The sequence below is a fragment of the Camelus dromedarius genome, chromosome 13 (assembly GCF_036321535.1).
Source record: "Camelus dromedarius isolate mCamDro1 chromosome 13, mCamDro1.pat, whole genome shotgun sequence".
NCBI lineage: Eukaryota > Metazoa > Chordata > Mammalia > Artiodactyla > Camelidae > Camelus > Camelus dromedarius.
The window spans coordinates 9,503,401-9,517,271 of record NC_087448.1 but is presented as its reverse complement, the minus strand read 5'-3'; the positions used below and the strand labels follow the sequence as shown (position 1 = coordinate 9,517,271).

The following is a 13,871-nucleotide window of genomic DNA, read 5'->3' as shown; positions in this document are numbered from 1 at the left end:
TAAGTTTTCCCACTTTATTCTTCTTTTTGAAGATTATTTTGGCTCCTCAGGGGTCCTTGCAATTTCATATAAATTTGAGTATTAGCTTTTCCATTTTTGCAAAAAAAAAAAAAGCTGTTGGAATTTTGATAGGGATTGAATTGAATCTGCAGATCACTTTGGAGGGTTTTGCCATTTTAATAATATTAAGTCTAATCCATGAAAACAGATGTCTTTCTGTTTATTTAAATCTTCTTTAATTTCTTTTAGCAGTGTTTTATAGTTTTCAGTGTACAAGTCTTTCACCTCCTTGGTTAAGTTTATTCCTAGACATTTTACTCTTTTGGATGCCGTTATAAATGGAATAATTTTTTAAACTTCCTATTCTGGATCATTCATTGCCAGTGTGTGAAAACACTGATTTTCATATTGACCTTATACCCTACAACTTTGCTGAATTCATCTATTAGCTATAGTAGTTTTGTGTGTGGATTCTTTAGGATTTTCTAATCTTAATAGCTTTTAAAATATATTTATTTTTCACATATTCCAAAGGGTAGACAAGATAGTGAAATATTTTCTTTTGTAAAATCTCCTACTAAGCTATAAGTCACTCTGTAAAAGTAAGAAAAGCTGTTTTTAAAATGTACCTTATTTATATAGCACAGGGAAATATATACAAGATCTGGTGGCAGCTCATGGTGAAAAATACGACAATGAATATATGTATGTTTATGTATAACTGAAAAATTGTGCTCTACACTGGAAATTGACACAACATTGTAAACTGATTATAACTCAAAATAAAATTAAAATAAATAAAATAAAATAGAAAAAAATAAAATGTACCTTATTTAAATTATGTTAGTAATAGCTAAAAATGGGTTTCAGCCAGGTCTTAATAGAATAATCTTCTTCCTAATATATAGAGTTGACTAGAACATGAGATAAGTAGTAGTAATTTTGAATTATGTAACTAAGCTGTTTATTTCTTTTCTTTTTGGGAAGCATACATTTTAAATATAGCCTAATGCTTGATTATTCATTGACTGCCTAAGATTTTTCCATACATTTTCAGCCAGTCTTTAGCTTCATCAAAGATAGGGGGTACTTTTCAGCACCTTTAGTGAGGAGGGAAGTGGGCAAAGTTCTGTATGAGAAAGAGACTGCAATCAATAGTGAAAATTAGGTTTGTAGACTATTTCACTTAGTTGTGTTTCCTTTATAACTTTATTCTGCTACATATTATCTATTAATTGGAAAGTAAGTCTTGATCTTTAATTTTTTCTTTTCCACCAGGATTATCATTGGCAGTGGCGTTCATTCCTTACTAGTGGCTTTACTGCAGTTTATTTCTTAATATATGCAATACACTACTTCTTTTCAAAACTGCAAATAACAGGAACAGCAAGTACAATTCTGTACTTTGGTTATACCATGATAATGGTTTTGATCTTCTTTCTTTTTACAGGTAAGAATTAGAATGATTTATTTTTAGTTAATAAGTTTTCAGGCAAATTAATTATAATTATTTTGCTTTTGTAAAATCCACGAAGGCTTCTGCTCCTCAGTGAGCCTGTATTTATTTCTCAGCGCAGCTAAGCGTAGTTTGGTCTGTCCCCGCAATGAGGTGAGTGTCAGTAAACCGAAGGTGAGAAAACAGAACCGAATGGAAGAAAACAAAACAGGGTTCATTATTGTGCTAAACGTACAGGAGCACCTGGACCAGTACATCTCAGGGTTTTCCCCTGTTAATCTCTTAATAGAACAGCCTTTTTTTTGCTCATTTCAGAAATAGAGTAAAAAGCTCTAGGTACCTAAGTGTAGGAATAAGTAGAAATTGGACAGTTGAAGTCAAGATGAGACAGGGAATAAAGGATATCAAGAAAAGATAATCATAGGACATCCCTTATTCTAGGAGTTTTAAACTGCAAGTTTATATCTCCACTTTAAAATCCAAGTACCTAATGGGATATAGTATGATTTATATTGGTATTTTTACATGCGTATCTTCTCTGTCCACCTAGATAAGTTTTCTGTATCTCAGAGCCTTGTGGGTGATGGGTTGGCATTTGCAGAATGGCTAAACTAAAAAGGAAAATCAGGGAACCTTTGTCACAAAAATGTACATCTAAAATTTTATCTAAGATTGTGTTGCATGCTGTGTGAGGGAATATAGGAGCCAAATAGGAAGAAAACTTTTTTAAAAATTAGAGCTTTTCTACTTTTTACTGATCTGTTAATATTTAAGAGAATTAGGTAGGGTTTTAAAGTGCCCCTGTGGCTATATCAGTGTGTAACGAGCTCCAGGCACTCAGGTCAGTTCTGTATTCTAGATCCTTGGTCAGACATAGTGGGGTGGGTGTGTGTGCAGGGTGGAGTGGGGAGACATATTTTGGTGCTGTGTGATAACTTTAGTTCCATAGCCAGAAATCTTAATAAATGGTCTGTAAAACACTCATAGCCTATGAAACAAGGAGTTACTGTTTTTATGCATCTGCATCTGTGTCCATAAATGCATATATAGAATAATTTCTTCCTTGCTACACACAAAATAATGATCTTGGTGAATGTCTATAGTTTTTCCAGGCATATGATATAATGATGATGTAACCATTATCTGAACTTTATTGTTCTTGATTTTTAAAGTGTCATATTTTCATTTGTTTACAGTAAAATAAATTTTATAACCTAAATTTTGGAATGACATTAAATTGAATCAAGCAGTGAAGCCAGTAACTTTTAGTGAATTTCACTTTGTGGAAAAGGTTCTCTACATGGGAGTGCTGAGCCCGTTCAGTGTCTCGCATTTTTCTAAAGTGGGGTACATCCATTTATTTCAGGACTCCAAACTGACACCACTTTATTCAAGTCAATCTATTTTATAAAACAAAAGAATTACTCTGTCACATAAGGAAAGATGCCACGTTTAGTATGTACATTATATCTATTCCATATTAAGAACAAAATAAAATAATAAAAGTATTTTGTTAAGGACAAAATAAACTTTCTTGATGTTGCCAGTATGATGGTACATTTTTTTTCTCATCTTAAAATACCTTTTCCTAGTATCTTGAAGTTCTTGCTTAGTGTAAGGATGTTTAAATATATTTATGTTTTCACCATTACTTTTCTGAAATTAACCCCAAGCTCTTCCCAAGCCTTAGTAATGAACCTTTGACTATCCAAAAGGTATATTTGTGTGTCCTGCAAATACAGGTCCTTTGTGTATACATGTATGGTTTAAGAGTGAGTGTAATAACATGTATAACTCCATAGTAGTATCTCATGTTTAGTCTCTTGACTTAGAAAATCTCCTTTAATACTTTGTATTACATTTAAAACAGTAATGAAAACCATTGAAACTCTAAATATATGAGGTTTAAAATCTTCCTCAAGGGGTATGTAAAATCTCCCTTCTGTATTTTCTGTACCCCTACCTATTGACTATTTCTCAGGGGGTAATCCTGAAGAAAAATGGTATGCCTGAGGTTTTAAAAATGTGTTAAGCTGTTTCACAATTCAGTATATATCCTCTTGCAAAACAGTCTCTGAATTTATGTTTGGTAAATCTAAGCATGGTACAGTTTAAAAGAATATTACACTTAAAGAAAAAGTGATTTTGAGTTCTTGTCTTTTCTTACCAGTTACTTAACCCCTTGGAGCCTCATTTTTGTCAACTGTCTAGCGTTCAGATTTTTTGGAATCTAGAGTGATGAAAATGCCTGAAAATCAAGATATATATTTTTTTCATGAATCATCTCATTTACTCTATAGTCTGTGGAGGCATCTAGGGCAAATAAAATTATCTCTGTTTAAGATAAAGAAATGGGCTTGGAGATTCCAAGTTGACTAATCCAAAGATGATAGACAGCTCATGACAGAGATGCTGTGTCCTCTGGCACCACACCACCTCTCATTTCAGAGGAGGTGTATCTTTGTTATCGCAATCGTATGGCTTTTAATACTTGGTGAAATCTTTTTGAGTTATTTTATTATAATTCTTTGAAAACTGATTATTCTCTATTATGATACTTAGAAGACATCCCCCATGTAGTTACTCTATGAATCTGATATTCTGATATTTAAACTAGTCATATCATATGTTGAATTAATTAAATAGTAGTTTCCCATTTTGTGGTAAGAAAATATTCTTAAATAGGAAAGAAAAATTGGCATCCTTTTCATCTATTAATTTTAGTCACTTCCCTGTAATAAGAAAAAGAGTATGTATTGTAGAAAGCTTAGGTGTTCTTACAGTATGTAAAGTTTTTTCTATTTCTGTAAGAAATTTGATTGGTAGTAGTAGTACTCTATATTTCAAAAAAGTTTATGGGTCTGTGGTATATTCCTGGTAGGTAATAATTTATAGTTTAGTGACTTTTTTAGGGAACCAATCATTTTAAGTCTCTATTTTTTGTGTAAATCGTGAAGCTTCCTTTGAAAAGGAGTTTATTTTTGTTTTTTTCTTTCATAGGAACGATTGGCTTCTTTGCATGCTTCTGGTTTGTCACCAAAATATACAGTGTGGTGAAGGTTGACTGAAGAAGCCCAGTGTGTCCAGTTAAAACAGAAATAAATTAAATTCATCAACAAAGACCTGTTTTTGTGACTACCTTGAGTTTTATCAGACTTATTGGCCTAGTAATCTTTCAGAACAGTATAATTCTAAACACACCTCTTCAAATACACCTGTCCCCACAAAATGTGTTCTCAACACTAAAACATTTGTATTGTGATTTGATTAAGTATGTATTCAGTTGTCCTCAGTGAAGAGCGAATTAAAATACTATGTGCATTTGTAAATACAGTAGCTATAAAATTTTCAATACTTCTAATGGCAAAATAGAGGAGGCCATGATAAACAATACTGATGAAATAAATACAGGACAGTTCATTGTAAATAGGATTTTCTAGGCTCGGTAGGTGGAAAGAATTATTTTTCTTTGAAGGAAATAACTTTTTATCATGGTAATTTTGAAGGATGATTCGTATGATGTGTATTGGGGGTATGTGGCTTTTAAAAAAAATCTTGTATAGGTTGCAACTGTTCATATCTTCTTTTCTGTGTTGACTTCATTATTCCCATGGTATTGGCCTTTTAAACTATGTGCCTCTGAGTCTTTCAATTTATAAATTTGTTATCTTAATAAATACTGTAAAAATGTCTTCTTTGCATCATTACCTGTTGTATATTCACAAAGATTCTGTAAATACAAGTCTATTTACCAATGGAGTTTTAAAATGATTTATACTATTTTATCAGGTTTTACTGATTTTTATTAGTGTAATACTTTTATGAGTTTTGATCTAAATGAAATTCCAATCTCCTGGGCTTTGTAACAAAACTATATTATTCCCTATTAGGCAGTAACAGAAATTTCAGTCTTGTATATCTAGCCAGATAAGTGATGTAAATATAGTAGTTAATATGAGCCTTACTGCACTGCCATTAAGGATTTCATATTTTTGACCTGTTTTTCAAAATACAGTATTTTTGATTTTTTTTAAAAAAAATCGGTTTTTATGACCTATATACATTGACAAAGACTAGCAAGTCTTCCTCTTTATGATTATGCTGTCTTAATTTGGATTGCACAATTTTATTTCTTAGAGTTAAGAAATAACTTTCACATTCCTCTAATTGAAATCCATTTATGTGGAATAGAGAAGTTTGGGATGATTTCAGAAACAGTCTGCTTATATGTATGAGAATATATGTCTTGTATTTTAGGGGCTCAGTGCTCGCAGCTTACAAGAGGAAATCAGATAATGTCATTAAACTTGCAGAACTTATAAAATTACTAGCTGTTACTCATATGATGTTGGTGGGCTCTTAATGATTTTATGTTGCTATACATTAAAAAAAAAAAAAAAAACTGGCCTATCCGTTCTGAAGAGTGAACAAGCTCTAGTTAACTTCTTACATAGATGGTTTAAGATAGAAAAGCTCCTTTCAAATTTATCTGTCTCTTGCAGTATATTAGTTTTTTATATATAATACTATTAAAGTACCAATGAGATAGGCTGGTTGACTAAACAAAGAAAAGATTTTATTTAAAAAAACTCTGGATTTAGATACTAGGCCAGTTTTGTTGGTCAGAGTTAAGTTTCGATTTTTCTTTTCCTTCAGTGAACAATTAGCTTAGTGGTTTCCAAAACAGTTAACTTACTCTTTTGATACAACTTTTCTTTTTCTTTATACTTTTACCATATTTCACACTTAAGCTGTGGAAAGGCAATTGGAAAAATAAACTGAAAGTATTAAAAGACTTTAGGAGGGAGGAAGGATGAGGAAGGAGACAGTGAAACGGATGGCAAGACCAGAGGTAAGAAGGGCAGTGGAAGAGCCGGACTCTTCTCTGAGGCTTTGATCATGACTTCTCGAAGAGTCACCTGCCGTGATTTGTTCAGGGAGTTCTCCAGGAAAAAAGCATCCTGGTTACAGCCTGTGAGGTGAGTGGTTAGGATCTGAGGCGTTTTCCCTTAGTTTGAGTGCACCCCGGGAAAAGAACATTTGGGCTGCACTGTGGTCTGAGCGCTGTGACTGGGCTTCTCTGAGCTATTGTGAATTACAGCTCACGGAGGATAAAGGGCTTTTTCTGGTCTAGCTTTGTAGAAGTCCTGCTTCTGAAATAACCGCAGTTGCTCAAACAACCAAAGAAGCTCAGCTGTTTGGAAAGGTTTTTAAGAACCCTCATTAATAAAGATCTTCCTTCGTACTTCACAATGCACAGTTATTTATCAGGTGTCTGTGCCCCCTCCCCCGACTAAGATTATGAACAAGCCCTTTGGGGACAGGGGCTCTGTCTTACTCATCTTGGTTGCCATGGTGCCACAAACACGGAATGCAGTCACTGGTCTTCTGAATCCTTTTTCCTTTTCTTGTCACTTCAGAATTTACCTAGTTATGTCATTTTCTAAGTGTCCCTGTGCTTGGCTGATGTGATATCTAAGCAATGCCAATATGTAATCTTGGTTAATAATGCTATTTATTTAACATTTGCACTTTAAGCTTTGTGCTATATAAGCAGTGCTTTAGTTGGAAGGAGTGACTGGGGAATTGTGAATGTAGACCTTTCTGTGTGCATCATACTATATGAGGTACGAAGCTTCTGTGAAGTTGCTATGTGGTCATAAATGAGCATCTGGTTACTTTGTTCTATTTGATGTTTAACTTGAAAATTACCAGTACCTTAAATTTGTGGTATCAATACCTCATATTTTTACATATCCTAGCTAAAATTATGTAATGCCATGAGTCATGAACCACTTTAAAAATTATAAAGCATTACAGGTCTGGAAGATGTTCTTTAAGTGATTCATTTTAGAAGGCTTTGTAAAGGCCTGCTTTTTGTTTTCAATGAACAGAATAAGTAACTGCTGTTAACAGAATGAATTTCTTACCTCCTACGGCTAGCAGGACATTCTGGTATGTCATTAATATGTAAATTTAGATCATTAAGAAAGTATTTTCTGTATTTGTATTTTTCTCCTATATATGATGACCTACAGTGAGACCCATATGTAGAAGATACGCTTTCTCAGATATTTATGCTTTGATAGAATCAAACTTGTTTCCTTCCACTGATTTTTTATCTCCTTAACTATGTAATCTGCAGTCTAAACACTAGAAAATATTGTTTCTGCACATTCTTCTACCTTTTGAAATTCTGGATTCCTTCAGCCTGCTCATTTGAGCTTCATGTCTTTGTTCTTACATTTGATTATCTTTTTTCCCTTTCATTCTTTGACCCACTGATACAGTTGACATTCTCATTAATAATGAATTATTTTATAAAGAAGAAAACACATGCTCCTTAAAGTGCTATTCTTTCCTTTGGGTTTTTGTTTGTAATATGGAGCACCTTGTGAATTTGTGTGTCATCCTTGGCGGGAGCCATGCTGATCTTCTCTGTATATGTGCTGCCAAAGTGGAGCATGTCCTTTGGATATTTTTAGCAAAAAGCAGTCTAGGCCACATGAATGGTCTTGACCATGGTAAATAAAAAGCACTATAATCACTGGTCTTTAATTTCCCTGAAAAGTGTTGAAAATTTGTCTAAAAGTGATAGATTGGAGGATTAGCACTCCCTTTTTAAAAGCTAGTTTTTATTGATAACCTTAAGATCTATGGCATTGTATACATAGAATTCAAGTCTTGATTTTCTTCCTAAATGTAAGCTGGGTGATTTGGGGTTAGCATTATTATCAAAGAAAGTCATAGGCAGGTGAGTCAGTAGTGTGAATTAGGATTTTCTGGCTGATGCTTCAGGCAGACAAGTTGTGTTGCAGCGTGTTGACTGGGGCTGTCTCATGTTAAGTGGTAAACCAAGCAGATGGGGCTGGGTTCACCACACTGGAGAGTTGCCTGTTTCTTGCTTCAGCAGTGCCTGTGTGGAAGGAGCTGGGTACTCAGAATCCAGCCCATGATACTGCCACTTAGCCAGGACCCTTATGCAGGGTCCCCTTTCTGGGCCATCACCACAGGCCTCAGGACACCTTCTGACCCCTCTGCCCTGGAAGATGTGGCTTTGGAGAACTTTGCCAATCGCTTGAGGAGGGACATGATGAGAAACTGATGAAGCTGCAGAACTGAGGTCACAGAACCTTCTTTCAGGACATCAAGAAAGCAAAAGGTGAGAACTGAGAAGACTTGAGTGCACTGGGAAAATGTGAATCAGTTGTTACGGGGATTGCACAAAACTAGCTGCCATCAAAAATGACGCCCCTCCTCCCCCATCCTGTTCTTATGACTTCCTTGAGACCCATTACATGAATCTATCAAAGAACTGAGCAGTCAACCTGTGCAGAATCGGGGCTCAGGGATCTGGTGTCTTTGACAAACACACCCTGGGAGGCGGTGACAACTATAGCTGAGATTCAGGCTGGCTTCCCTAGAGCCACAGGAGTGATGGCCTTCATCAGGGCAGGGATGTGTCACTGGGTTACCTTTGACCACTATAGAGGGTGTACCCCCACCTCTGTAAGCCTCCTGCCCATGGTGTGTGTGTGTAAAGGTGAGCAGAGGTGATGTGGAAGGGCCACAAGTGTTGGGGTCAGATGGGGTGTATTTCAGTCCTGCTCTACCACTAATGAGCAGATCCCTTCCACATGTAAAAATTTTGACTAAAATGTTCTCTTCCCATCCTCAGAACTCATAATAATTTTTAAAATACTGATGTTTGACAGCTCCCCTATTATTGTCCTGAATATTACTCAAATTACTGTTTTAACTTTGCAGGCTAATCCTTCCAAATAGATCACAGACTTTTCAAGGGTAGGAACCACAGCTTACGTCATTTTTGGTTCAGGCCCAGGGCATAACAGGACTTTGCATATAATAGATTTATATTTGTTGATTGAAACGAGGAATTTAAATGATATGTGATTGATTTTAAATATTTAAATTGTTTGGTATAATAATGTAAAGACACCATTTCAATATTTTGTTTAGTGCTCAGATTCCAGAACGTGCTATTTTGATTCTGTAAAATTTTGCATTTTAATGTACATCCAGCAACATTGTCTTGTACACTTGTTCTATGTTCGATGACAGTTGTTAAAACAAATCAGCACTGGCAGAACTTGGCCAGCTTCTCTCTACACTTAGTTTGAACTATTACCCATGGAACCAGCTTAAACATAAAGCTACAAAGAGGCTAATTGAAATCAGAATGCTGGGTCATTTCTCATTCAAACAAAACAGATGGCCCTCCTTGCCACACTTCTGTCAAATTTGGGGGGGAAATGATTAAATGCATTTTTAACTCCCACACATGCTTACTCTGCTCCTTAAAGAAATTATTCACGGCTATTGAAACGCAGGGGGTGCAGGAGGGAGGGCTTTATTAATAGCAGATCTTGTTTCCCTTTATTTTGAAGGTTTAAGGAAAAGTGCTTTAACAGGGATAGTCAGTATTCACAGTTTCAGTTTAGATTTTGAATATTTATTTAATTTTCACTTATTCTAACTCAAAAAATTTTTGGACTAGGTAATCCACGCACATGGTAAAGAATTCAAAATGTGCAAAGAATACAAGAGAAAAGTAAATCTGCTTTCAACCTCCAGTCACTGACTTCTCTCCCCTGGAGACAATCATTGTTAATGGTTTCTTTCCAGAAACTGAAACTTCATTTTTAATTTACCTACTTGGAACCTCTTTGTTGATACCTATTTAACTGACAGTATTAGTAGTGTTTGGCTTCAGAATTGGCATGAGAGTTGTAAGAAAGCAACTGTGGAGATTGTGTTTTTATTGGGCAGAGTATGTTTGGTATATCAGTACAAAGCATCACTGTTATGAAAGACACCACACTGATTATTTAATAAATATGTAAAGTGGTATACACCACCTCTTAGGACCTGTTTTGGGAAAGAAATTTGAAGAGGAAATTCTCTTGCGCCAACTCCACTACGCAAAGACAGTACATGATGACAGAATCTCTAATAAAAGATCCCAGCTCATGGAGGCATCAGCTTATCCCACAAATGGCTATGCAGAAATGTGGCCCCTTATTTCCGATCTTTAAAAAACAACTTAAAAACAACCTGATGCCTGGCTGAAATGTGCACCTCCCAGTTTGTCTTGATGCTTGCGCACGCATGCGTGCACAGACACACACACACACACACACACACACACACACACACACACACACACACACACACACACACACACACACACACACAGTTTGCCTCAGGAGCTGGGTGCCCCACCTCAGCTTTCAACTCCACACACACCCCCCCCAGTCTTACCAAAGCATAATTTCAGGAGAAGTCACTATGTGGTTTATTTCTGCCTCAGATGTGAGTTTTGGTTTTTTTACACCTCTTGTCAGGATGGTTGCGTTTTTAACCATATGAGTAACAGTGGAATGAGCTTTGTTTCCTGGGGGAAGAAATCCAAGGATCAGTGTGAGCAGCTGGGGAGCACATTCTTCTCAGCACCCTTGTCATTGCTGCACTGATGTGGCTAACTCCATGCTCTGGAGCTGCCCCGGTGGGTAGGGACTCCCCCTTTGTTCTCACTCGCTTGTCCTTGGCTGTGGCCGGAAGCCCAGGTGCATGGATGCCTCAGAGCACACACCCAGCTCAGGCTCCGGGTTCCAGCAATTCCCCAGGCACATCCTGCTGCTCCCAGAACACCTAGCGTAGTCTCAGGAGGCCCTGGCATCCCCCAACGTGGTGGTGGTGACAGCTCCCAGAGGAAAGGAATGGCCGACCCCAAGCAGTGCCTACGAGTTGGCCTCTTCCACTGGGGGATGTAGCCTGCATTTTATTTTGGGGGGCTACAATAGCTACTTTCAAGGCTGTGAAAAATCTGTAAGATATACTTTGATTCTGCCTTATACTTAAAATTCAAATATTTAATCTTACGGCTGCTATAAGTTATGTGAGAGTTAATGTATGTGAAATTCTATCAGCAAGTGATGAAAGGCTCAATGAGAGTTGGTAAAGATGTCATTTCATATTAAGCCACATGTGCCTGTGCTTCTCTCAATGTTCTAGTTTCATAGACACGGTGGTTTGGCATTGGTAATATTTATCCTAATTTTTCTAGATTTTCCACAATGTATAGGTGTTGTATATATACATTATAAAGGGTAGCATATCACTCTTTATTTTGTTAAAATCAGCGTGACCACTAAAGGAAGGAGAGGAATTGCTGGAGGAGGTACACCTTGGGAGATGGACAACGCTGTACCTTAATCTTGCTCCTGGCAAGAAGGAGCTGACCTGGGGTGCATTTAGGGGGTTTGGGTTGCTGATGGGGTGGTACAGGCAAGCCCGAGCCTCTCTGGCCAAGGCCAGGGACGGTGGTGGAGACCAGCTGGAGGTTGACCAAGCAACATTCATTGACTGGGACCTTCTGGTGGAGGAGCCCTGATCTATTGGTTTTCTGGTGAATAGAAACATGCAAATATAGGGAGGATGTGGCAGTTGAACGGCAACTGTCCTTGAGACAGAATGTGGGGAGTTTAAGGGAGGACAATGAATTGGTTGGTGTCTGTTGATGGAGCCTGACTCCTGCTATCGCTCCGTGAAAAAGGCAAGTGGCCTCCTGACTGCAGGGCAGCTCAAGGTGTCCCCCGTGGTTCATGCCTTTCCCTTCCTTCCCTGCACTGCACGGGGCAGGAAGCGGAGCTCCAGCAATCAGTGAGCACCCTGTGAGCGCTGAAGGGGCAAGACTCAAGTGGGTGGGATGCCAAGGGAGGTGGCGGGAGGAAAGTTCCAGAACTCTCCTCAAGAAGATGAGCTGTCCCACAAACTCCCTCTCGTCATCAAACAGAACCTGATGAGGCCCTCAGTCACAGGCAGGCTTTAAAAGCTGCTCAGGGCCTGGGTACAAGAAGGGCCGAGCCAGGCCGCGGCTCCTGGTGGAGTGTGGCTGAGGCAGCTCTGCAGACTGACTTCTGCCACGTGCGGAGCTGCAGATCAGTGTCCCTGCGGCCCAGGCAGAGCACATCCTGCTGAAAAACCAGATGTCTGACATGCAGTGCTCACTAGGGCACAGGAGATCTACCTTGTAATTTCTTAAGATTTCCGGCAGCTTTTGAGGTTTGCTGGGCTTTGGTGGCCAGTTACTTCCTGAGGAAGGGTGGTCCAAGAAACTGTCTAGATCCTATAGAAATGTCGGGCTTTCAAAGGAATAAATAAAACATCCTCCTTTCTCCCTTCCCTGTCCTCCCTTCCCTCTCCACAGAAGCACCAAAACTCCTCAACTGGCAAAGAATCGAAGCACATTTCTCTACCAGGGACCAGGATACAGCTCTCTCTCTATTTTTTCTGACAAGAATCTTTTTTTTTTTTCTTTCTCTCTCTCTCTCTCTTTTTTTTTTTTTTTTTGAGAGAATTGTAAATTTATATGCAATTGTAAGAAACAACACAGATGGACCCTGTATTCTCTTTGCCAGTTCCCCCCAGTGGTAACATCTTGCAAAACCATATAGCACAATATCAAAATCAGGACACTGACTTTGATATGTGAAGATACAGAACATTTCCATCACCACAAAGATCCCTTAGGTTGCCCTTTTATAGCTACCCCCACCTCCCTTACCCACTTCCCACTATTAATCTGTTTTCCGTTTCTATAATTCTGTAATTTCAAGAATATCATTTAATGGACTCAAGCAATATGTGACCTTTGGGACTGGCTTTCCTCACTCGGTGTAAGTCTCTGGAGATTCATCCCGGTTGCTGTGCTTTATGGCTGAGAATATTCCAGGGTGTGGATGTTTCAGAGTTTGTTTCCCACATCGAAGGACATCAGGGTTGTTTCCAGTTTGGGGCTATTACAAATAAAGCCTCTCTGAACATTTTTATATAGATTTTTATGTGAACATAAGTTTTCATTTCTCTGGGATAAATGCTCAGGAGTGAAATACAGAATCAAATGGTAGCTACATGTTTAGTTTTATAAGAAACTGCCAAACTGTTTTACAGAGTGGCTGTACCATTTTACATTCCCACTGGGAGCATATGAATGATGCAGTTTCTCCACATTCTCACCAGCGCTTGGTAATGTCACTATTTTTTATGTTCTGATAGGTGTATAGTGACATCTAATTGTGGTTTCAACTGGTGTTTTCCTTATGGCTACTGATGTCAGACATTCTTTCATGTGCTTATTTGCCATCTTCAGTGAAATGTCTGTTCATATCTGTTGCCCACATTCTAGTTGGATTTTTTGTTTTCTACTGTTGAGTTCAGCTCTTCATTTTTATAACATGAATCTATGGCAGATTGCAGGGTAGAGGCCAGCAGGGAAATTAACCCAATAATCTTTTTTTTTTTTGCACTTTTTTTTAACATTTTTTTATTGACTAATAGTCATTTTACAATGTTGTGTCAAATTCCAGTGTAGAGCACAATTTTTCAGTCATAC

General features: G+C 37.6%; 1 protein-coding gene and 1 pseudogene across 1 annotated transcript in view; one reads left to right on the top strand and one right to left on the bottom strand.

Annotated features, from left to right (window-relative positions):
• Nucleotides 1–5,146, top strand: part of TM9SF2 (transmembrane 9 superfamily member 2) — a 52,551-nt gene extending 47,405 nt beyond the window's left edge. The window contains exons 16-17 of the mRNA XM_010980247.3: nt 1,279–1,450; nt 4,457–5,146. Coding sequence (XP_010978549.1) covers nt 1,279–1,450; nt 4,457–4,524 — 240 coding nt within the window. The 3' untranslated portion in view covers nt 4,525–5,146. The remainder of the gene's footprint in view (nt 1–1,278; nt 1,451–4,456) is intronic.
• Nucleotides 5,147–7,832: 2,686 nt separating this feature from the next.
• LOC116157316 (U6 spliceosomal RNA) lies at nt 7,833–7,948 on the bottom strand (annotated as a pseudogene).
• Nucleotides 7,949–13,871: the final 5,923 nt, after the last annotated feature.